We start from the raw sequence: 25,247 nt of genomic DNA, 5'->3' as shown, positions 1-25,247 counted from the left end.
GGAGAGTCACTTTCTAAAATGAGTAACAATGATATAGACATTTCTGGGTAACTTTTTAAAATGTTGTTTTTTCTCCCCCTAGACAACAGTGAAGGGTGGCCTGTCTTGAGGATGTCAGTCACTGCCCAGAGCTAGGCTAAGCCCTGTGGCTCAGCTTAGAGTACAGGATAGCATGTAACTGCTCTGCCCCAGGATCAGGCCTGGGAAAGCAGCAAGAGAGTCAGAGAATTACAAATGCTCCTTTAACTCTCCTTTTGTTCTGGGGATGAGCACGGGCTGATGAAGTTATGTAGATTGTGAACTCTTTAGGTCAGGAACCACCTCTTTGTTCTGTGTTTGTACAGTGCCTAGAACAGTGGGGCCCCGCTCTATGTCTATGTTCATACTATTAAATAGTAAATGTTGCAGTGGCCTTTCAAGTTTACATATTCTCTCACACTTGACCAGCAACTCTAGCTAGTGAGTAAGTGTCTGGAGCCCATTTGCTCACAGTGGGGAGTCTCAAGAGAGTGGGGCTGCATGCTGTACCTGACATGGAAGGCCAAGCAAGGCAGGAGAGAAATGGGTGGGGACTTACTTCCCTGCTTGGTCGAGCAAGGCCTTGTCTACAGTGGGATTCTAGATTCACTGGTGCAAAATCCTGCTGTAGATCTGGCTTACACAAGTGCAGGGCAATTTTCACTGTTATACAGCTGGGAAATTTCCTAAGTCATGAGGGCAAGTTAGGCACCCAACTCCCACTGACTCTCAATAGAGGCTGGGTGCCTAAGTCTAGACATGACTGAGCTGTGCCAAGTACGTACCCACTGGTTTCAGGCAGGTTGATTTTCGGCACAGTTCAGCCTTACTTCTGCTGCCACTACCCATGCTACTGTGGCTATCGTGCTATTTATACTCCAGCTAGCTCAATTACAGTTGGGGCTCGTGTGTGGACACAAGCAAGGGAAATCAAACTCATAGTTTGGGGTAGCTTTTGATTTACTGTAAAGTTAAACTGTCCTATGACAGAAAGGTCTGATACCCTACAGTATTGTTGCATGGAAGCTGCCACCTTCCTTCCAAGATTAGCCAGCTAGTCAAAGTTAGAAGACCCTTCTTCCTCAAGTGCTGCTACAGATCTGTTGGCACCCATAGAGCCTGCTCCTGCAGTCCTTAGGATCAGACAGAACGCCTGCTGAGTTCAATAGCTTTGCCTGCAGTGTAGAACTCATGGGTAGCAACGTTTCCATGTTTCTTGTGAGTCTGACTATTTTAGCTGGATTTTTTTTTTTAAATTATGGGCAAGTCATTGCAAGTAACTTGATTCCCTAGGACTGTTAAACCAGCCACCTATACTTCCATCCTCTGTATCAGGTAATATAAAGACAGACTTCTATCTATGGGTCCAGGTGGCCTGTTTTGGGTGTACAACAGGCCTACAAGTAACTGGAGGTGGAGGGGTCTTTTAGGGCAGTGTTTCTCAAACTGGTGTCCATGAACCCCCCGGGGTCTAGTAGGGCACTCCAGGGGGTCCACGGGCCCTGCTGATCAACTCCTCCCCCTCCCTCCCAGCACCTGCTGCATGCCGGGGAACAGCTGTTCAGCGGCATGCAGGAGGTGCTGCAAGGGAGGAAGGAGTGGGAACTGGGGGCGCTAGGGAAAGGGGGCAGAAAGAGGTGGGGAAGAGGAGGGGCAGGGATGGAGCAGGGGTGGGAAGAATGGGGCAAGGGTGGGGCCTAGGTGGAAGAGGTGGAGTGGGGGCAGGGCCTGTGGGTCCATGAAAACTTTAAAATCAAAATGGGGGTCCTTGGGTTGCTAAAGTTTGAGAACCGCTGTTTTAGAGTGTTATTCCCACTCCTTCCTTGGGGTTTTTCTTAAATATCTAACTGTCAGCTGCAACTATCTGGACAACACTCAAAAGGAGAAAATAGCTAAATTGAATAATACATTGCACCTCTGTATGTAGGTAATGTCAAACTAAACTATAATAGTGCAGATAAAGGGATTCTTATGTTAAGAAGTTATAAATAGAAAAAAAGAAATGACGGTTTGAAAACCTCACAAATAGAGATTTATGAACAGATGAGCTTTACCCTTATGGTAGATTCCATTGTGGCCAAGAAGCCAAGTTGTTGACCACAACTCCATCTCAGACCTTTAGGTCCATCTTAGACCATTTTTAATATGCTGAGCCCTGGCCACCGAGCACGTTGGTGGTAAAGAACAAGATCTTGAGCTTGACTCAATCGTATTCTCTCTTTAAGACTCTTCCCCTCCCCCCCACCCCCGGCCCCGTTCATCCTCTCACCCTTCAGCACATGCTTAGATTTACCAGCAAACTGTTTACCCACAGTTTACTGTTTACCCACTGTAAATCACTCCATCTGAACACGGACCCCTTCTTTGCCCTGACTGATCCATGAAGCAAGCTACCGAGGGAGAGCCACAGCCCCTTTAAAGTTCTTTACCCACTGACTGACTTTCTGTCCTGCCAGAGAAGAGAGTCTTCTCCTTGATGGTTAGGAGATTGGAGCGGAGGAGGAGGAAGCAGCAACTCACCCAATGAACTGCTTGATGTTGGATACTGGGGGAATAGTTGGGAGGAGAGACACTCAGGACCAGATTGCAGTGCTTACCCAAACTGAGTAGTAGCTTGTGCCCCAAACAGTCCATTGACTTCCACAGGGCTACTCTTGGTGGACAGCAGCATTCAGCCTAAGGGGATCAGAATCTAGCCCTCAGGGAGTTAGACTGATTTAGAAAAGGGAGCAGGCATGAAAAGCTACCACCAGCTGATTAGGTACTTCATCCTCTGACTACGAGATACCTTCCAAAGCACTGGAAATGCCCCCCCTCGCCACAGTCTATAAGCCCACAGTGATGTAGGCCCATTTCTCCCCCGGGTCTGACCCAGACTTGAGTTTGCTATTGCTGATTGTCCATCTTTCTTCAATGTCAACACAAACAGAAAGGGATTGCTAGATTTTTTAAAAAATGATTTGGTAAGAGTATCTCAGCATATTTTTAAATATTTAGAACCTGTAAAATGTTCCAAACTGCATCTGGAGTGAAGCAGGTCATGCCAGTTTGTTAGCACTCAGAGATCAAACACATTCCTTTGGAAACTGGGTGGATATTTGCTTTGTTTAATCATTTCAATAGTTCACCCCACCATATCAAAAATGGAGCACTCAGAACAGCTGGAGGAAGCATATTAATGGTTTTCACTCCTTGATGTTGCTACTTTAATTTTGCTGCTTAGCACAATTGGGAGGCTTTAAGATTTTGCATATTTCTTACTGTAGTTCTATGTTGGCACTGACCATCCTCTTCTGCCCCAGATCTCTTTCCCCAAGGTGCCACTGATTTTGTAGACCCACAGACACACACTTTACTGTCCAATGTGGGACCTAGGCTAGGAACAGTGAGGAAAACATTCCCTTCTCCCTTTCCAAGTCCCAAAGTGGTCACCTAGACCCAGCTCCTCAAAGGCATTTAGGCACCTAACAAGCACTGAAAATCAAACTCCCTCTCTGAAATACCTCAGAAGGGAGAGGGACTAGGATTCTCAGCCCCCAGAAGAGATCTGTGGCCTTCGTGCGTAGAAGGGAAGGAATGGTAGAGAGAGGAGAGAGTCTGGGGAAGGGAATATTCTTGCAGGTATAGAACCCATATTTGCACCCAACTCAGAAAGAAGGCTCACTACTATCCTCTACAAACAGATTCTGCAGGGTGTAAACAAGAGGTGCTCATTAAAACAAATAATTCAGGGAATTGCCCATCCCTAGTTGTTTCTAACCTGCCAAGGACTATTAACAGGTGAAAAATCTTATCTTTCAAAACTACCAACTTCAACATGACCTGGCTCCTGATGTTGCTACCAGACCGGTGATCTGTAAACTACTGCAAGACAAACCTCTCACACTGGTAGAGACCCTCTAAATCAAAGAGGTGCAAAACAGAAGATCTCCAGAAGATGTTCTTGCACATTCTAAAAAACACAGGCAACCAATCCCATTGCATAGGTCACCTCATTAAGCAATTGCTGAACCTCATGAAGCCATATCATCATCAGCGAAAGAGTAAGGAGATTTGTTTCCCCCCTTTTCAATGCTGCTTATTTTCTTCAGCACAAAAGTTCCTGCAAACATTTTTCCAAAAGCAGAATGTGCAGTTGAACACACAGCTTTTTTTTTTTAAAGCCGTCTCCACACAACAACTGGCTAACAGCAAAGATCTTTCCACAGATGTGCACCAAATCAGTCAACCCAAGTACATCCAGGCATCCCACCAGTGAGTAAAGTCGCTCCATCATCCTGATAAACAGTGAGTAAAAGCCAAGTTTCTCTTACTTGGAAATGAAACAGTAAATCCTGGGGAAGATTAAGCACTGTAGTGATTTAACTCTCTGAATGAGCCACTACTTTTATCTTTAACTCCATAGTTCAGGCAGAGAATCCATCATCTGTATTTACAATAGTGAGCATGTCTATGCAGGGACACTCCGGAAAGTTAGTCTGATTTAACAAAAGGTGTGTATTTAAAGTGGATTCGTTAAACTGCATTAAACCCCTGTGTGGACACTCATTCAGGCCTAACATGGCCTAATTCAATTTAGCTTAATTCACTTCCAATTTCACATTATTCACACTGCAAAATTCCTAATGGGATTGGGGATTTAGGCACATGTTGAGAGTGCTTTGCTGAGCAGGAGCAACATAAGAAGAAAAGAAATACAAAGTATGTGCAAAGTGGGTGAATTAATGTTGCTATGAAAACCTAACTTTTACTTTCTGACTTCTGAGAATTTGCAGTCAGAACCTTAAACAAAAGTTTTGGCATTGAGTTCTATAAAGGAAAAAATCCAGAACTACTAAACTTGAGGATTAATTTTAATGCACTGGATAAAAAAAAACCCCTCAAAACATTTTGGGATATTTTGGTCTGGATCCCAACTTTGCAGCTCCGGTTTCTCTCTAATTGTATCATAAAGGTATTCCATCCCCTTCCAGTACTGTTAAAAATCATCATCAGCATCATTCAGTTTGTGAAACACTTTGACCTTTAGATTAGATAGCCATCCAATCCTGTTGCAGTACAAGAATGGAAAGCCTATGAAAATAGATCATATTTAAAAGCAGACATGAGCAATGGCACACTCTTTTTGGTCAGAGAGTATATTTGGTTTCAATATTTTGATGCACTAGCCCCATAGCAAAGGTTGCAATAGACACGAAAACTCTTGTAGCATTCTCTGCCAAGAAACTAGGAAAGATGATCTAGTACAGCTTATTTGGCAACATAAGTAAGTGTTAAGCACTATTTCATAAAAAGCTAATTGAGAAACCCTGAGTTCCAAGGGCAGCAAAATCCAGCTTTCACTTTAAAGACATAAAAGATAAAACTAGGACGGCTTTAAAGATTATTCCATATTGTCCAATTGAAGAGTAAAAAACTTCAAAAGTACTGAAGGCTCCTAGAGCTCAGATCGTCAAACGTATCCCAGTGATTTCAGTTACATCATTCAGTTGTGCGTGACAGTGAATAATGACTGAGGCAAGGAATGAGTAAGAATGATGCTACAGCCTGGTGGTGAGAGGACTCATCTAGGATGTGGAATACCTAAGTTCAAGTCCCTGCTCCAATAACTATTGATACAAAGTGGAATAGCTTCAACAGGAGAGATTGAGACTATCCCATAGCCCTGTGGCTAGGGCGCTTTCCTGCTACATAGGAGACTCCTTTTCAAAACCCTTCTCCCCGTCAAGCAAAGGGGAAAACTGGACCCCCGTCTCCCATGTCCTCTATAACCACTAGGCTCAAATATAAGAATGAGGACAGTGGCACCATCACCACCACATTCTCTGGCCATTTTATGCCCTTTAAAAATGCCCAAAACAAAACCTTCAGGTCAAATTAAATGTTTGACTGGAAATGGATTGTTTTCAATGGGCCAACATTTTTCACCATTTTTGGTTTGACAAGAACAGACTCTTTCATTGATTTATTTTTCAGAACCGCCAGCAAGCCGAAAACAGAAAAATCAGTGCAGAACTGAGGTCCCACCTCTGATCAAAGATTCCATAACACTTGGCCTAAGAACAGCAGCGCTAGCCACAGAGGGGATCTTGGCCCAGTTCAAGTTTGGGTAGTTATACTCAAGCTATACAGATTCCTCCTGAAACTTCAGCTGGATGCTGTTGCTCACCACTTACAGTCCAGAAATGTTATATACACAACGCAGCTCTGCAGTACCAATAGCTGCAGGATTTCACCCAGAACTGTGTGCATTTCAATGATAGGAGAAGAGACTCATGGATTATTTATATGCCTGTTAAGAACAACGTGATTAAGTTGCCCTATAACACAGAGTACTGCTGATTATCTAACATCTTGCTTCCAAAGTCTGTATTTTCTGCTGGGTGGCATTACAATGCCTTATCAACCCACATGATTATGTGAAGATATATGAAGGCAGAAGAGTCCTAACTTCTTTATAATTACAATTACAACCAAGTTTGTGAGAGGCCAACACAGCTGAAGTGACAAACTGTATTTCTCCCTCTTACCTCAATAGTGAAGAGATCAGATATCACAAACATGTGTTCTTGTTTGATGTCCAACACCCTAGAACAAACCAACCATAAATTAAAGAGCAGGGCAAATCCTAGTCATTGTCAAATGCTTTCTGGAAGTGTTTGAGCAATAAACAAATTCATGCAGGTGTAGTTGGAGGAAAGAAGTGTGATGTACCTCAAACCTTTTTCATATGCTGAAATAAACATGGGGTCAGAGCAGAGGCTGTTCAGATCCCTAAAATGCTTTTAGTCCTGCAGCTACAGGCCCTTCCCGACATCTGCTGCACCACTGTCATCCTATTACCATTCCATTTAAAGCAATGGATTGTTAGCACATATCTGGGAAATTTATAGCAGCAATCAAATGGATATGCATTACTGGACCAAAGTGCAACAGCTGGATGGGAGCAGCCAGGAACAGAGATAACACATTCAAATTAGACAGCATTGAAAGACCGGGTAGAAGTTTAACCCTGAAGAGTTTTTTCAATTGCATTCTCCACTGTATCTCCCCTTGCATCTCCCAAGTATTCCCTCATGGAGTCACTTAGCCTGCAAGTTTTGTTAGCACTTCACCAATATATATGCCTCTACTTTTAACAACTATGTATTTTATTTATAGGGTTAAGAGTCAAACTTAGCTTTTGCATGTGTACACAAGCCTTGCATTTACATCAGAAGGCAGGATTTGCCCTGTACTCTGTACTGTTTCATGCTTCTAAGAAGCATTTAATATAGAGATTAAAATGACTAGGAGAGAGACTAGCCCAATATGGGCTAATTCAAAATTTGTTTCAATATAAGTAGAGGCCTTGCAACGACTAGAAGCAATGCAATTCTACATTTCAACACTGATAAGCCACCCAGAGCAGGATAGTTGTAGTTGTAATGTGCCTATTATGGAGGGCACATACCAATCTTCCGCCTGTGACGGGGAAGGTTTTCGACAGAGGCTACAACAGCGCTATCTAAATAGATTCCCTGGGTTACTTTGGTCACTTGGGTAAACCACTGGATTACTCCCTTTGCCTTTAACTGTCACTTGTAAGCATGCAATAGTCTTTAAAAACACTGAGTCAATTGTGCTATTTTCTCAACAGTGTAATACCGGGTATTAATATAGGATTCTGAATTACCTCACTTCCTCCCGAGTCAGTATCTCCAGTAGCTTTGAAATATTTCCTGGACAATCAGAGAGAAGGAGAGAAAATTTGCAGACTCTGTTGTCAAGGGGCAGGGCACGATCTATGCACTGTCTCATCAAAGGTAGCTCCAAGTTACCACTGCATACAGTGATTGCCACTCTGAAAGACAAGAGCAAACAGGACTATTTCCTTCTTGTTTATGCAAAGAAATTCCTATAAAATTGTCATACTGGACAGTAATGCAGATATTTCAATAACTGTATGGATACAGTACGCAATATCTGCTTTTGCCATTTGCTGCAGCTGTCCTCTCCTATTACTTTTCAGATGGCGTATGCTTCCATATCACCTCATGCCATGATCACCTCAGCTCTCATTAGCTAAAGGCAGAATCCGGTCGGTACTTGGATGAGGCACCTCACAAGAGAAAAAACATGATCCAGGAAGTGGTGTTGTCAATTTAGTAGATGTTCTTCCCTTGGAGCCTATACTGGCCAAACAGGGTGTCGTAGATGCTGTCTGCTGCTGGAGGTGGCTGCATTTCTTTGGTGTGAGAGATGCCATGTACACGCCTTCCAAAGTAGTGCAGGATGCTTCAGATGAAAGGCATCATGTAAGTGTAAGTTCATTATATCCCTGCACTGGAGGGGAGCTCGCTCAGTAACTCTGTCTGGAGTTTTTCCACCAGTGACATTCCCCAGGTGCTCCTTTTCCTGCTCCTGTCTAAAGAATGGAGCCCATGCTCCATAGAAGACATGGGAGTAAAAATGTCTGCGCCGGGTCAACATTAGCACTTCCACTGATACAAGCAGGGGAGCTGCACTGGTGTGAGTCCAAGACAGCGAGAGGTGCTGAATATGCTCAGGGGGGATATATTTATTTCCATCTAATTTATATACAATTACACAGAGAAAGACCCAGTGACAAGAATATTGTGAGCGTTGCAAAGTCAAGCACTCAAAAGTTAGGAAGTGCCAGAATTAAGGTGCCTGTTCAATCTCAGTTGAGCCCCCTTGTGTGTACGGATTATGCTACCATCCTTAATTACATGGCGACATACTATTTTTTCCACAGGACCCCTGCCTCATTCAGTACACAGGATGGACAGCGCTCACTTAATCAGTAGCAATTCAATATTTTGTTTTCTCCTGGTTCAATGTGCAGTCCCAGGCCCTATTTACTGCACACTATTCAAACCCTGCTCTCAAGACAGAATTACTGATTTCCTCACAGGAGTTTCTATGGTGCTCATCACCATGGGATCACGCATCAAGCAGCAGCTCATAGTTAAATACCAACACCCACATTCATCTTGAAATCCTCTCACTGCTCTTCAAAGTCATGGAGCTGTAGTGTGCCCTGAGCCCCAGTCCAGAGCTGGGAGGGCATTCCAGAGCCCCCAGGACCCTTATGGAGAACACGTTGTTGGCCACACCCTCCCTATTATCTCAGCACCTCTGTCCATGGCGGTGTGTCATAGGGAGAGAGGTGGTCTCTCAGGGTGTGCGCTCCTTGCTCACATACACACCCTCACACTAGTTCTCACCGAGCTAGCACGAGTATAAATAGCAGCCTGGCCACAGGAGCTCGGGTGGCTGCAGTGGAAGCCCGGCTGAGCTGTGCTGAGTACGCACTCACCCGTTTGAGCACTCACCTGTACTGGGCATGGCTCAGCTATGCCGTTGCTGCCACTACCCCGGCTATTTATACTCATGCTAGCTCCAGGAGAACTGCCACAAGTACATCCACACGAGCAGGGGAATCACACCCCTACCTCGTAGCATAGATGTAGCTCGTGAGGCTCGTCCTGAGCTAGTTGCGGCTTTCGAGGCCTTAGTGTGGTTACAGTTTAGAGTGCTGTTTACTAGAATACCGGGATGATGATTTGTACTGAAGTCGTGCCGAGGAGCCCCAAACATGATCCAGGGCCTTGCTGTGCTTGGCACTGTTCAAAAAGACAAGGCCTCTTCCCCGAAGAGCCCTTTGCAGTCGAAGGAACAACAAAGAGCACAAGGTAACAATGAGACAATACTGGTGCTTGTGATAGGCAGTGGTCTCAACACACCAGTTGCCTGACCGTTGTCCGGTATTTTCTGTAGGAAATTGTGGGACTGAACTATCCAGCCTCCCCAGCTATCTGTGGGTACCATCAAAATACCAACGGATGTTGTCAAGTAAAATGAATCAATAACTATTAAGCGACCCCCATCTAGCAATCACAAAGTAGTATTAAGACTGGCTCAGCGGAACCACTCTTCTGAGAGTCACCGTTAGGAACTTTAGTAACAGTGGAGAAAGCCCGTTGAACATTTGGGTGATGTGTTCAAGGTGCTATATAAACATTAAGTCTCATCATAATTCTGCAGACTGACCACAGAGAGGTTAAGGGCCAGATCCTCAATGATATTTAAGCACCTACCTCTATTGAAATCTAAGTGATTTGCTTGAAGTCACACATTAGTTTACGTCAATGCTAAAGAAGCAGAACCCAGATCTCCTGACTCCCAATTCCAGGCTTCTTCTCTTTCACTACAGTCTTGCTCTGTTTGAATTAATTACACTTATTCTTTTCTAGGATCTACTCTGTAACTTAATTGCCAGTACACTACAAGGTATGGTAGGCTGCTTCACTCAGCAGAAAATTCTCTTGTTGAGCCTACAAAGTGACCAAATACATCCGTTTTGTCCAGTGGAGATCCCATACAATGAAAAAACAAAACTGAAATAACCCACACACATTATGGGCTACGCCATGAGCTTGGGCTCAGTCCTGCAAGGTGCTGAACACCCTGACCCAAATCCAAAGCGGCACTTACGCACATGCTTATTTTTAAACACATGTAGAATCCCACTGATTTACATTGGGGCCAGAGTGATCAACATCTTGCAGGATTGAACCCTTTGGGTCAATTTGTGTAGCTCCATTGATTGTTATGGACAGAGGAGAAAGTGGGCCAGTACGGCGTACTGGTAAGAAGTGGCCGCAGGTAAGGGCCCGTACACAGCTGACATTAAAGCGCTGCCATTCATAAAAAGCTAATTGAGAAACCTCGAGTTCCAAGAGCAGCAAAATCCAACTTTCAGTTTAAAAAACATAAAAGATAGAACTAGGAGGGGCTTTAAAGATGATTCCATATTGTCCAAGTGACACTGCTTTAATGTCACTGCCCCTTTTGCCCCCCCCCCCCGGGGCTGCCGAGGGCGGGGGGCAAAAGGGGCAGCTGCCTCAACGCCCTGCGATTTAAAAGGGCTCGAGACTCCTGGCCACCAAGGCAGTGCCCAGAGCCCTGGGCCCTTTAAATCACTGCCAGAGCCCTGGGAGGGGAGGTCTGGGCAGCGCTGAAGGGCTGGCTGGGGGAGGCTGACCCCTAGCCCCGCTCCTTCTGCCTGAGGCCCCGCCCCTTCCAGGGGTCCTTACCAGTAAGATTTTTAAATTACTTTCACCCCTGGTTACGAAGGATTTCAGCTGAAGGTCTGGCCCTCTTTCTCCCTCTCTTTCAGCAAGTTGTCCCTAGTGCAGTGTCCCACTGACAGTAGTGAGTGATTCAACATTCAGAATAAAGGGGAATAAGAGACCCCTTTCTGTCTGCGAAGTTCAGTGCACAGACACTCCTCTCATGTGACTTCCTTGGTAAGCTCTCTGTTTTTCTCAGCTGGTTTATAGATGCTGTACCTTTTACTCTTTAACTCTGGCAGCTTCCCAGCAACTAAGGCTGCAAGTCCAATAGCCCCTTCTGCGTCCACTGTGGCTCTCTCATACTCCAGCAACCGCAGCATGGAAATTAGAATGTCCTCTTCCCTGAAGGCAAAAGGAACTGTATCAAAACTGAACAAATACAGAGTGAATTTAAAAGAATTAATGGGACAAGACAAGATATTTATGTATTAAGGGATTCCTTTGGTCCTTGGTGGGTTTATTTAGGACTATAACATGATGGGAAACTGTATTGCTGGGTGTGAAAATAGCTCTTGACCACAGCTGCATGGTATTTTTTGCAAGAGTAGAGGCTTTAGCCTCAGCAACCTGGCTAAATATCCAGCTGTGTAAATACATCCCACCTACCTAAATTCCCCCTGCTGTTTGACTTGGATAAGTTGTTTTCCACTGGCTGTCCTGCACTGTTGTATAGTATTGCAATATGCTGTTAAAGGCTATTCCTGCACCATGAATGTGACCAAATTTAACTAATGAGTGAAGTCCTTACTCACATGTGGTAGCCCTTTTGCTACCTTGGGACGAAACATGTCAATAAGGATTCTAAGATAGGGCTTGTTTATAGCATCCAATATTTGGATAAAAGATACTACGTGTGCATGCACATTTTGCCATTTTTCCTTCCACAATGAACCACCAATATTCTCTTTTTTGTGTTATTCTTAATTATTCATGAATTTTGTTAGCCCCCTAAATCTTGGCCTTCAGAATGTTAATATTTGCAATTTATGCTTTGTTGTTTATATGCAAAAGTCACTCAGCATTGTTTCTGTTTGGGTGACTATGTAACCCACACAGAATTGTGTATTTTACAGTGGACTATACAATTCAAAAGTCACCAGAGCTTAGTGTTCAATTTTTGTCAATATTCACACTGCTAAAGTTGGAGGGCTTGAACGTTCATAGAAAATGAACAAAAATGGTTCATGAACATGGCTGAATCTTGATTAGCTTAAACATCCAGGAATAATTTTCCCCACTATTCATCCAGCTCTGACTAAGAGAACCTGCACTATCTCAAGGTAGATAATGCAAGCACAGTTGCCTTGAAAAAGGCATAGAGGTTGATCCTCAACTGGCCAGTTTACCCCAGCTATGGATCTGGCTTACATTTCTTTTATGGGTTGATCATATATTAGGGTAAATAGCACTGAATCATATAAACATCAGCTACAAATTCCATATAGTCAGCCACAATGCCTGTTCTCTGGAAGGACCTCCCTTTCTCCCCATGCCTGTCTCTCCCCATTTTAAATCTCACCTGAAAGCACTTCTCTCCTTTGCTTCTGTATCGAGATACCTCTTTCCCATTTTAAAATATATAACTGGGTAAATATTATTTATGACCCTGAAAGTACTTGGGATACAGCTTGTATCCGATACTATACTATATAAATACTATACTATATAGTATTTATAAATATTAAATACTATATAAAATACAGCTGAAGGCCATACTGTTGAATGAATGACGAAGCAGATGGGAAGATAAATGCTACTTAACATAATGTATTATTGTCAGTTAGTTGGACGTTATCTCCCCATTTAAGAGCTATAGAAAAATCAATAGAAAAACTGTTCCTGGCTTCAAAGAGTTCACTCAGGACCTCAGAGCTTGATCCTGCAGTCCCAAGCAGTTGAAACTTTCATTGAAGATCAATAAACAATGGAATTCAATGGAAGTCAGGATTGATCAGGCCCTCAGGGAGGAGCCAATATAGCCCCTCTCTAATGTACAACAGTATTTCGTTTTACAATTCAAGTCAACATCATTCACTACATTGTTCTTCTTCACCTACCTCACAGTAACAACCTTGTCTACAAGCTTCCCAGTCAACTGCAAAGAATTGGTACCAAAGCAAGGTCCACTCACATCTGCAGATTTAAGCAACACGTCAAAAGTGAAGCTGGCAGTTTTAGTGATGTCCAAACTTGCCTAGAGCCCTGGGCTCCTCTTCTTTATTTTTGTTTGAAATAAAACAAAACACAGCACATTGCCATTATGCAGTTTTTAAAAGATATATATTTTAATTACTGTTATTTCTGTATCCAAAAAAAAGTAGTTTGCCAGCATAAGAGACCAAAGACTTTATACTCTAAGGCCCCAGTCCTGCAGTAAGAATCATACAGTTGCACCCAAGGGCCTGCAAAGTCCCATCGACTTCAGTGACCCAGTGAGTATGTGGTTCTCAATGTGCAACAGTACCTGAATTATATATTATCATAAATCAATATGAGGAGTTGAAAAGGACACCAAGTTTGTGAGCCGTAGTGGCTAAGTGGGGTGGTCAACAAACGAGAGTAGAGAGTGGGAGGGATTATTAACAATAGTAAGAAGTTTGGTTTTGGACATCTGTAGTTCAATTAAGTGGAGGAATATCCACAAGTTGATATGAGCGCATGCATGGGGTGGGGTGTGGGTGAGGGGGAGAGATTGTTAAGAAGGAAGGAGAGATTTTGCATGCTCACACAGCTGTATTTTCAGAGGTGTTGACCTCTAACTTTCATTGAACTCAATGCAGGAAGTGCTCTGAAAAAACCAGCTAAACAGTGGGTTTTGTTTGTTTTGTTGCTTGGTTTAATATGCAGGTTTCTCTGAAAATTAAATGACAAAACCCCAAAACCAGGAACCCAGTTTCCAAAAGCTGCTGCCTTGTTGTTTTATATATCTAAGTAAGTGATCACTGTATTCTGCCACCCTTCTGTTGATTAATGTCTTACCTTGCAAGCCATCCCATTGATTTCAGTGGAATAAGGTACTACTAGTTGTGATACAACTGGCCAAACGTGGCCCTAAATAAATACATTTATGTCCCTAAGTGTTCATTTGTGCATCAAAATGCAGGATCTGGAAGTCTTATTATTGCATCCATGTTTTAAAGTCCTGCTCTGTGGGTTGCTATTAGCAGCATTTATTAAACCATGACACTTCAAATGAGACACATCATTTCATTTGGACTTGATGTGGATTAACTGAAAAAGAAGATTAACAGGTTGCAGAAATCCATAACAACATTTATTGTCTGAATTCCTACTCTTACCTCCATAAAACTGATGGTTGCTGCAGGCCTGGTCTTCAATAGGATGGCCTATCTTTAATGATTGTTGTAACACAGGGAAACTCTCTGATTCAACACCCTGGGAAAGCAGAGAAAAAAATCATCTTTACCTACTACTATGCAGATCAAGGTACAACAGGAACCACCAACACCAGGGAAACAAATTCTGTAAAAAGTGTGGGCAAAGTTTGTTATCATGATTAGCAACCATATGAACCCCTTTTGCCAATTAAATTTTATCTGGTCCCTAGTTCTAAAGACAGAGTCTGTTTGGTAAAGGCCCAAATTTAGGTTCTCTTAAAAAAATGGGATGGGAATAGGTTAAAAATAAAAGTGAATGGAAATGTTTGCAGGAATTTCAAAAGGATCAACATCATTTCCCTACATGGGGACCCAAAACACAGCAGCATTGTACTGGTACAAAACAAAGTGAAATTGACGAGCCTAATCCTACTGACAAAATGACTGACGAGTTATAATGTTGCTTTTAGTCGAATATTTGCCATTTGTTTATATTATAAAACACCTTTCAGTAATCTAGGGCATGATTTTAACTGCTAAAGTGGTGCGTTGATTTTAATTTATGATTTTACCTAGACAGTGGTCCCTCTACAATTTCTCAGTCACTAAACTCTTCCAAATAGATCAAATTAAATCTCTCATTACTTTTGGCACGAGGGAATAAGCTTGTAAAAGGAGTCTGAATTGTTCCTTTTGACTTGTCACCTGATTGTAAAAGATTCCTTTTAAATAACATCAAGTTCTACTGTAATGGGAGCAAGCAATAAATAAATAAATAAAAATGGTTCTTTAATCCAACAGTTCCTTTGTGTCATAGCAAGAAAGGACAATTAAGTCATTGGACTATTACATCCCTCCCTAAGAAGAAAACACACTGGAACCAGCTATCTTAAACAACAGACATCACCTAATTTCTGCAGGCTTTACATCAAAATGAAGAAAAAATAAGACATACAAAAACAGGGTGAAATTCACCCTGATGCACAGGGAGAGTACAAAGGCCCATGTGCCACTTAAGTCCTCAAAATAGGTCTTAAGTAGTGCCTAGGTCTTGGTGGGGAGGGATAGCTCAGTGGTTTGAGCATTGGCCTGCTAAACCCAGGCTTCTGAGTTCAATCCTTGAGGGGGCCATTTAGGGATCTGGGGCAAAAATTGGGGATTGGTCCTGCTTTGAGCAGGGGGTTGGACTAGATGACCTCCTGAGGTCCCTTCCAACCCTGATATTCTGTGATTCTATGTATTGACCCTTTGCCCAGGAATAATGGAATAGCATCAATATCATCATATACATTTCCAGTCTTGAGTACTATAGTCCCCTGGAGATTTCAGTCTCGTCAATGATTCATACCAGCTTCCATTATATTCAGTATAGGTTTGTTTTTCCCTTGGGCCAAGTTCAGAGTTCTATATTCAGGCAAACTCCCAGGATTAAGTAAAAAGACCTCAGGTCTTATCCCCATGTTTTTAATATATAAATCTCATTTATCATGAATAAATCATCATCATCACTACCACCAATATGCAGAGCTGGACTAGAGCCTAAAAATTTGGCTCTTGATTCCAATTTCTTAAAATTCAGAGGTGTTTGCATTTAAGGTTTAGTTTGGTGCCCATCTTTAGGAACCCTCCAGGTTCCTACATTTTTTTTATAGCTATTATACATTTGTGGATGGTTAAAGTCATTCAACCTTGTAATGTTAAGTAACCTTTCCTCATCCAGAAATATGTTGTCTGCTGTATCCCATCACTTACAATTTCAACAGCTGCTAGCTGAAATTTCTACACCAAGAGCCAGAAGGGGTTATTCGGTGTATAATTTGGGATGAATGTTTTATTTTATGGACAAATTTTCACAATAATCCACAGAGATCTCAGTTTTAACCTGAATAGGTTGCTCCTTCCAGGAGTAAAGATTAAGTAATCTCCATACTGCTTTGGGGATCTATCTAGTTCGAGGTCTTTCAAATAACAATTCTACAGTGTCCTAAAACTTGGAGGCAACTCTAGACTTTAAATAAGATCACACAGGTTTCAAACAAGCTAAATAAACATTCCTAAATCCATTAAACAGCCCCAAAACAGGTCAGTTAAAACTTTACATGTAGAGAGTTTGGTCTTATTTGCTTTGAGAAAGGGTTCCTACATAGTTAACAAAACGCCAAATAATTAACCAAGAAACAAAGCAGGCTGCCCAAATTCTAAAATAGAGTATGACTATGGGAACCAATGACCTCGGTCTATAGTGTACACAGACTCATTCCCAGTACCTTAGTAGAATACAGCACCTGTCTGAAGCCTGAGAGATAGGAGGATAAACCTCTCCGAATACACAACTGAAAGCTGAAAAGAACGTACAATCACAGCAATATGTGGGTTGAGATGTTTGAGGGCAGCAGCTGATCCTGCCAGCAATCCACAGTGGCCTCCTGCAGGGAAAATCACTGCATCCAGCTTTGGCACTTGTTCATGTATCTCCAATCCCATGGTACCCAACCCTGACAGGTATATAGCACTGTCCTCCCTGGGGGGAAAGAAAACACCAAGTCATTGCAGAGTTGGGACTTGTTAACAGTTCACTAGTGTAAAGTTATAGTTTATCAGGAAAACTGCATAATAGAAAATATGAGTTAGAGTTTCCAGGAGGCATTGCAACTACTTACTACTACTGATCAGATCCTCACATAAATTGCAGCTATAGACATTGCTGCAATGACCCTTAGTAATCCTGACACTTTCTAAAACAACATTACATTGAAAGACAACATGGAGCAAAATAATCCCATGAGAAGAAACAGACACAAGATCAGCAGTTTCAGCCAGGTCAGCAAATGTTTCAAGATCTCTAAGCCACTTTACTGTGTGCAATCCATCTGAGCATGACGGGGTGATGGATTTCATCCAGGTGAGTCAGGATTAAAGTGACAAGCAGGGCTTTGCTAAATGAATGAGCTGAACTTTCTGCCCCTAGAAAGCCCATCCTGCTAGCTCTCAGGCTACTATAATTATGATCAGGTGAATTCTCTATTGGCGTCGCTGTCAGATATTTAAATTGCTGGAAAAGAGAGGACTTCCTTCCTCTGCAGCGTGGGGCACGGGCCACTTGCTGGAGGATTCTCTGCACCTTGAAGTCTTTAAACTACGATTTGAGGACTTCAGTAGCACAGACATAAGTTAGGGGGTTGTTACAGGAGTGGGTGGGTGAGATTCCGTGGCCTGCGTTGTGCAGGAGGTCAGACTAAACGATCATAATGGTCCCTTCTGACCTTAAAGTCTATGATTCTATGACTCCCATTTCTGTTGCTATAACTTCCTTAAGCTGCATGAGTTCGAATATCCTCCAGTCGAAACTGTAAGTAATAAGAAGGAATCTAGTGTAGGTATAGCGAACTCTGTTCACTTGAGTGTGATTTAGTGCTCACAACAGTGGGAATTTACTTGAAAGGGAAGCAATGTGTTTACGTAGTCACATAGATACAGACCAGCCCAGTGGAGCACAAATCTTTCCACAATCCAGGGCCTTACCACCACCTTGGAAGACCACCCTGAAGGATAAGAGGAGGATTTAATCTGCCTAAGTATTCATTAGAAAAACACTTACAGCTACAGTTTAATGAACATATTAACAGTACACACAGCCAGCAAGGTATAATAAAAGACTGTTGTAACTTCAGAGATGGCTAATTTAGAACCATTTTAATTAAACCTGCAGAATGATTCTAATGACAAATTAATCAAAAACTGTAAGACTCTTGAGTACTTGTGTGTGTTCTACATACTCCGACATCAATAAACCAAGCAGAGTTACTGTACCAGTGATTTCATTTTTTACATTCCACCAACATATTCATTCCTTAATTTTATCTCCAGTGCAAGGGGCTGTGTTTATTCATTAATTATTTGTATCATAGTAGCACCTAGAGGTTACAACAGAGCTCAGGGCCCCAGTGTGCTTGCTGCTTTACCTACACAGTGAAAGACAGTTCCCTGCCCTGAACAATTTACAAAATTAATCAACAAGATGGGGGCGGGGAGAGGGGAGGAATCAATATTATCCTGGTTTTACAGTTGAGGCAGAGAGAGATTAACCAACTTGTTCATGGTCACACATGAAGTCTGTGGAGGAGCTGGGAACTGAACCCCAATCCAGGGCCATAACCCAAAGACGATCCCTTCCCCTTTATGTAGGATTGTTTTACAAGTAAAGCAAGATCAAAATATCACTGGCACTTTGAAAAATTCAACTGGGCTATTAGAACACTTTTTCCCCCAACCAAGAATACATTTTTTTTTATAGTTACCCTTGCAATCTACATGTTGAAGTTCATGAGGACTTGCAAAGGTGAATGTGGACCTGGAAGATTCAATGTACATATAAAGCTGCTTTAAAAATGCAAAGCTGTATCAAATGCCAGATTGCCTCTCATACGGCATGATCGACATTCCTATTAGCAGCTTGGACAGGCATTTTAGAAAGTCACTCATTCCTTGCTAACATTTAGAAAGGACTCCAATCCAAGCCTCCTACATTAAAGTTTAACACTTTCATTTGTAGTGAAACAAATTCATTAGTGTTTTTTTACCTTTACATGCTTAGATATAAAGGCAAATATGAGCAGCACTTTCACTTCCCTCTTTATACATAAACAGTAATTTAATAGAACACAAATCCCACATTTGGATGCTAAAATTAGCACTTGTGATGTAAAATTAGCTATTTGATGATTGTCTATTTACCTCCAAAATGTAGGATTTGAATGCCCTGTTAGATGCCAGTGTTTGAAAATAGGCTCCCCACCTCAGGCATTCGATTATAATTTTTGCATGGCATAGTTTTGTACATATCCTTCACAGCTCCTGGTGCCAGATCCTCAAAGGTATTTAGGCTCCTAACTTACACGGATTTTCTTGTGCAGACATAGCTCTAGAAATATTTAACTCTGTGTACTACTAGATATGCTTCCTGAGGTCGCAAGTTCATCAGATCTCAAGTGACTTAAGGTCCCATCTGGTCAGTACTTGGATGTGGAGTTATACAAGAAACCCAGGACACTCAAAGAAGGAATGCTTGCAATTCTTCTCCCTCCAATCCACAAATGAATCCATGCTTCAGCATTGTTCTGGAGTCACTGTGCTATTGTATGTGTTTTCTTTCAGGAGAAATGTAAAGCTGATGTCCTGAAGACTTGTGGCTATTAAAGATCCCCTGCCACTAGTATGGCATTAATGTGGACATCATGACTGAATTCCAACTTGCAATTACTTACTGCTACCTAGAATTTCACAGGCAGTTTTATCTGAATATAAAGTTTTGTTTTCCCATCTAAAGTCTCTCCTGTTGGTTTTACTGACACAGAATAGCACCTCATTTGCACTCTGGAGGTGGAAGAGTAGTGAGCTTGACACCAACACTTCCAACTGAGAGAGTTTGCTTAGTAATTGTCGACAAGGATCATAACTTAGAGAATGGTCAGATGATATCCATAGCAGAGGAAGAAGGATAGTTTGTTGGTTAAGTCACTGGACAGAGACTTTGGAGATCCGAGTACCTACATAGCTGCCTGTCACAGCCACAGTTGTGACCAGCATAGGCATTTGAACTAGAGTCTTCTTGGTTTAAGTGGAAGGCAACTACTGGCAGGAGACCACTCACTTCTGAGATTTACTTGAACCTAGTCTCGCAAGGTCCAGGTATGTTAACGTCCTTGTCACACTCTTTTCATATTTTTTCAATAAAGTGTGTGGATGATAGGGTATAGCTAGTGTGTGATGAGTACATCCACATGCGTAGTTTTTAACGGGATTGTAATTGCTATTTGGAAAGGCATTATTATGATTTTTAACAGTTTGGACTCAGAGCCTCAGGCACTTCAAGTGGGTTACAAATCCAAAGTAGAAGAATCAAATCTTGTGGGGGGTTTTGAGGTTTTTATTTTGGGTATTTTTGCACAATTGCTTACAAAAAAAACTTCCAAATATTATAAAACAAATATATTACAAAACCATGAAACAAATACTCCTGGCTCTCCATACATAGCCTAACTTTCCAAAACACAAGTTACTCCACAGGAAAACTGGGACAGGTGGGGTTGAAACTTCGGACACACAAGCTCGGGAGCTCAAGAGGATGAGAAGCAGGGATGTCTCCTGTGAGTGTCCATTATTCAGGAATGCTGTTCAAAACTGCACCCAAAACAGCATGAGTCAGACATCCCTTTAGGGCACGGCTTTGTGTTTTCTTTTTAGTTTTGGTGTCTGAGTGATGTTTGTACGTGGAATTAGGTTTTTGATCACACAGAGTAATAGACCAGATGCCTTTGCTTTATTATAGTTGAGTTTTGAATTAGCCAAGGTGCTTAAAAGCCACATGGTGGAAGCATCTATATATTGTAATTGATATTTATAGTAATCAATTATAATTGCAACTTCTAAAAAAATTATCACAAGCATAATCTGTTGACAGCAGAGATATTTCAACCTGGGAAGATGCTTGTCTCAACGTTGCCAGATTTATAAACTGAGCTGAGACCATGATGTAAAAAACCCCCATCAACGTTAGTTGTTATACATGATATGATATTCCAATGAAACAAAAACTTCTCACTGGTAAAAGTGGCATCCAGTCAAAACACAGGTCAAAATTAGTGAGAACAGGAGGAAAATGGATGAGTGGGGATTTAATACCTAAGGCTGTGATTTTCAAAGGAACCTAAGGAAATTTTAAATTCATTGTGGTTTGGGACATTTAACTCCCTCAGACTTCTTTGAAAGTTCTGACCTAAGACTATATATTCCATCTCGAGTTCATACATGGAACTCCTGCTGCCCTAATTAACTCTAGTCTACAGCGAGTGACATATTGTGAACTGAAAAGCTAGGATTTTCTGTAAATCTGTTCCAAAAATCAAACTAGAAATGGATGAATCAATTAGGAAAGACTTAAGTACCTGTTTCTTCCATCTATTTTACCATGTTGATTCTAAAACAATAACTCCTTACATTTTTTGCATATATTCTCCCATTTTAAAACAATGTCCCCTAGATCTGGCCTTTCCAATGTCCTCAGACAGATAATCATGCCTAATTTTTTAATAATCCTTAGCTAGTTTAATACTTCAGTCATGTCACCACTTAATCACCTTCTCTCAAGGCAGAGTGCCAGTTTTGTCAATCACTCCTCATATGCAAGACTCTCCATTCCATTAATTTCTCCTTGCCTTACACTGTATTCTGTCCATTGCAACCAAGAAAGGGACCAAAATTAAATACTACTTCATAAAATATCAGCACAATAAGAGTAGACTTATAGAATATGCCCCTCTTGACACAAGCCAATATTTTATTAGCCTTCTACACTTGTGCACATGGGACTGAGAATTTAATAGATGTGTCTAGCAAGATATCTAGATCTTTTTCCTCTTCCTAATTCAATCCCACGTATATGGCACTTAGCTTTGTCTATCAAAACTCATCTCTTTGCTCTTAGACGCATTTGATTTCATATTTCAGCTCTGACCCCATATACCCAACCAAGATCTTTCTGTAAAACAGATGCATCCTTCTGAGTTTTAACCATCCCCTCTCTTTCAGTATTACCTACACGTTATGATCCCAAGTGGGGAAGTTTCTTCCTAATACATGTTAGACAGTAGTTAGCAAGACAGATTATACTCTTTTTTTTTTCCTTTTCTTTTTTTTAAAAAGTGTCCCCACCCAAGCAGTGATCCAAGCTAACATGGCCACGGTTACTCAGACAGGCCCCAGACAGGTGGCTACAGCACTGTCCAGCAGCTCTCTGGCCATACGTCTGAGTCTATAGCCATGGGGAGGTTGACGGATCATACTCTAAGATCCCTCTCTATGGTTAGTGTCCTCCAGCCTATGTCTCTATAGACAGGGCTGCAGCCTCGTGAGCTTTTGCAGCTTTCCGACTTGTAAGAGTGAAGCTTCTAGTGAGGAGCAGTGCAAAAAGTGGCCAAAAAGAGGAATCACCTGGCCAGTCTGGGAGATTTAATAGGTCTGAAATATGCAGAGAAACCATTTAGGTTCCCCGCCATTTCTAAGGACTGCTCCCATGATGAAAGATCTGCAGGATTGTGCTTTAATAGGAGCTCTGCCACCATTTTAATATTAAATGGTTAGATCTGCATCACCATATTCATGCGGTCCATCTAAAATATTTCTATGCAGCAAGAGGAGGAAAATAGGGGGTGAAACATCACTTCAAGTTTTGCTCTGAACCAGTATAAAAGCTCAATGTAAATTCCAACCAAAGCCACTAAATTTGCCTCATTTAGAGAGGAAACCATTCAAGAGTGCCAGTGATCATGGGCTCACCAGAAAAATGAAAATATGTCAGTCCAGACTCTCAGGAAGTCTGTCCCAGGCTCACAGGAAACTCAGTGTAACTTTTGGTGCGCAAGGGTCAAGCTTTACGGTTGTAATAAAATACGACACCAAATGGGTTTTGCAAAGCTGAAGATTATGAACAATTATCTGATAAAACTTACTTACTCTTCAAGGTATAGATAGCCATTCTCTTGGGCCAGCCTCCTTGCGTGGATCTGGGAATCCTTGGCTGAAGTGCCATAAGAGATCACCATGGCACCATACTCACGGCACATTTTCACTCTGGCTGGCGAAGTGCTGGTAGACATGATGACAAATACTGGAATGCGGAGTTCTGAGGCATGGTATGCTACTGCCATGGAAAAGTTACTGTCAGAAGCCACTATCACACCCTTTCTCTGCTGCTCCTGCAAAACACATTTGCTTCTAGATCACACAGTGTCACAGAAAATGTCATATAAGCATGCAAAGATTAATGGTGGATGATTTCAACTGTCCTGTGATAGCCTTTTTAAAGTCTTCTTCCCCAGTGTAACATTATCAAGATATGGCACAGATATACAGCATATGCATCTCCAGGTGATCGAATGGCTTAAAACACAGGACTAGGAATCAGGAACTTTTGAGTTTGAATCCCAGTTCTAACATTCCCTGGGCCCAATCCTTCTCCCATTGAAATCACAGCCAAAGTCAGAATGGTTTTAATAGATACAAGATCTAGTCCCCATCTCTGCCCTTGGGAAAATCACTTGACCTTTCTGCCTCACTTTCCCCCTATGTAACATAATGATGCAGAGTGGCTGTAAAAATCAATACTTCTAAAGTGCCCTATCTAAGCTAAATATTATTTCTTCTACAGATAGGTAACACATCTTATACAACAAGGGGAATAAAACCAATATTCAAGTACTGCTGGAATTCTCTCCAAAACTATTCACTAATCCAGGTTCTTCTCTCAGAATCCACACATAATTTGCGATTTCAACATTTTTTTTTCAGTCTACTAGTATATAATATGCATCAAGATCAACGCATTCAAACACCACGAATAAGCTCTAAAATCTACATGTGTCAAGGTTCCTTCCCCACTCGGAATGCTAGGGTACAGATGTGGGGACCTGCATGAAAAACCTCCTAAGCTTATCTTTACCAGCTTAGGTCAAAACTTCCCCAAGGTACAAAATATTCCACCCGTTGTCCTTGGATTGGTCGCTACCACCACCAAACAAATACTGGTTACTGGGGAAGAGCTGTTTGGAAACGTCTTTCCCCCCAAATACTTCCCAAAACCTTGCACCCCACTTCCTGGACAAGGTTTGGTAAAAAGCCTCACCAATTTGCCTAGGTAACTACAGACCCAGACCCTTGGATCTTAAGAACAATGAACAATCCTCCCAACACTTGCACCCCCCCTTTTCCTGGGAAATGTTGGATAAAAAGCCTCACCAATTTGCATAGGTGACCACAGACCCAAACCCTTGGATGTGAGAACAATGAAAAAGGATTCAGTTTTCTTACAAGAAGACTTTTAATAGAAATAGAAGTAAATAGAAGTAAAGAAATCACCTCTGTAAAATCAGGATGGTAGATACCTTACAGGATAATTAGATTCAAAAACATAGAGAACCCCTCTAGGCAAAACCTTAAGTTACAAAAAAGATACACAGACAGAAATAGTTATTCTATTCAGCACAATTCTTTTCTCAGCCATTTAAAGAAATCATAATCTAACACATACCTAGCTAGATTACTTACTAAAAGTTCTAAGACTCCATTCCTGGTCTATCCCCGGCAGAAACAGCATATAGACAGACAGAGACCCTTTGTTTCTCTCCCTCCTCCCAGTCTCCTCATTGGTCATTTTGGTCAGGTGCCAGCGAGGTTACCTTTAGCTTCTTAACCCTTTACAGGTGAGAGGAGTTTTCCCCTGGCCAGGAGGGATTTCAAAGGGGTTTACCCTTCCCTTTATATTTATGACAACATGCTACAAACTTCTCCTTCAATTATTCCCATAAATTGTCATTAAAAAAAGCTTGTTGATGTGTCAAATATAAAGATACAAGTACAATGTTTTAATTAATTTATTCACAGGCATGTCTAGGCTGCTCAACCCAGCAGTATCTGAATACTAAATGAGGAAATACAGCAAGCCAGGGAGGGTTTACAAATAATAGGGTCACCTTTAATTTAATAGCATGAAGTTGCACAGAGATTAAGCATGTTTAATTGTTTTTTTGTTCTTTATAGGCTTGGATAATTTGTCATACCTGCTGTAGAGATGTTAGCAGGTAAAGCACACCTCGCTCCTTCACAGATCCTGTGTACTGAAGGAACTCTTTCTTTAGATAGATATCCATTCCATATTGCTTTGAAAGTCTAGAATACTAAAACAGAGGAAAATGAT

The 25,247-nt window shown here is 41.7% G+C and overlaps 1 protein-coding gene across 3 annotated transcripts in view; it reads right to left on the bottom strand.

Moving 5' to 3' along the window:
- Positions 1-25,247, bottom strand: part of LOC125639659 (L-threonine ammonia-lyase-like) — a 49,854-nt gene that overhangs the window by 6,515 nt on the left and 18,092 nt on the right. For all 3 annotated transcript variants that reach the window (XM_075130793.1, XM_048857220.2, XM_075130792.1), the window contains 8 exons: positions 25,111-25,227; positions 23,009-23,250; positions 16,853-17,018; positions 14,459-14,555; positions 13,217-13,292; positions 11,376-11,501; positions 7,694-7,861; positions 6,549-6,606 (listed from right to left, as the gene is read on the bottom strand). In XM_075130793.1, coding sequence (XP_074986894.1) covers positions 6,549-6,606; positions 7,694-7,861; positions 11,376-11,501; positions 13,217-13,292; positions 14,459-14,555; positions 16,853-17,018; positions 23,009-23,250; positions 25,111-25,227 — 1,050 coding nt within the window. The remainder of the gene's footprint in view (positions 1-6,548; positions 6,607-7,693; positions 7,862-11,375; positions 11,502-13,216; positions 13,293-14,458; positions 14,556-16,852; positions 17,019-23,008; positions 23,251-25,110; positions 25,228-25,247) is intronic.

The sequence above is a fragment of the Caretta caretta genome, chromosome 7 (genome assembly GCF_965140235.1).
Source record: "Caretta caretta isolate rCarCar2 chromosome 7, rCarCar1.hap1, whole genome shotgun sequence".
Taxonomy (NCBI): Eukaryota; Metazoa; Chordata; order Testudines; family Cheloniidae; genus Caretta; species Caretta caretta.
The sequence above is the reverse complement of the archived record's forward strand: the minus strand, read 5'-3'. Positions and strand labels throughout refer to the sequence as shown.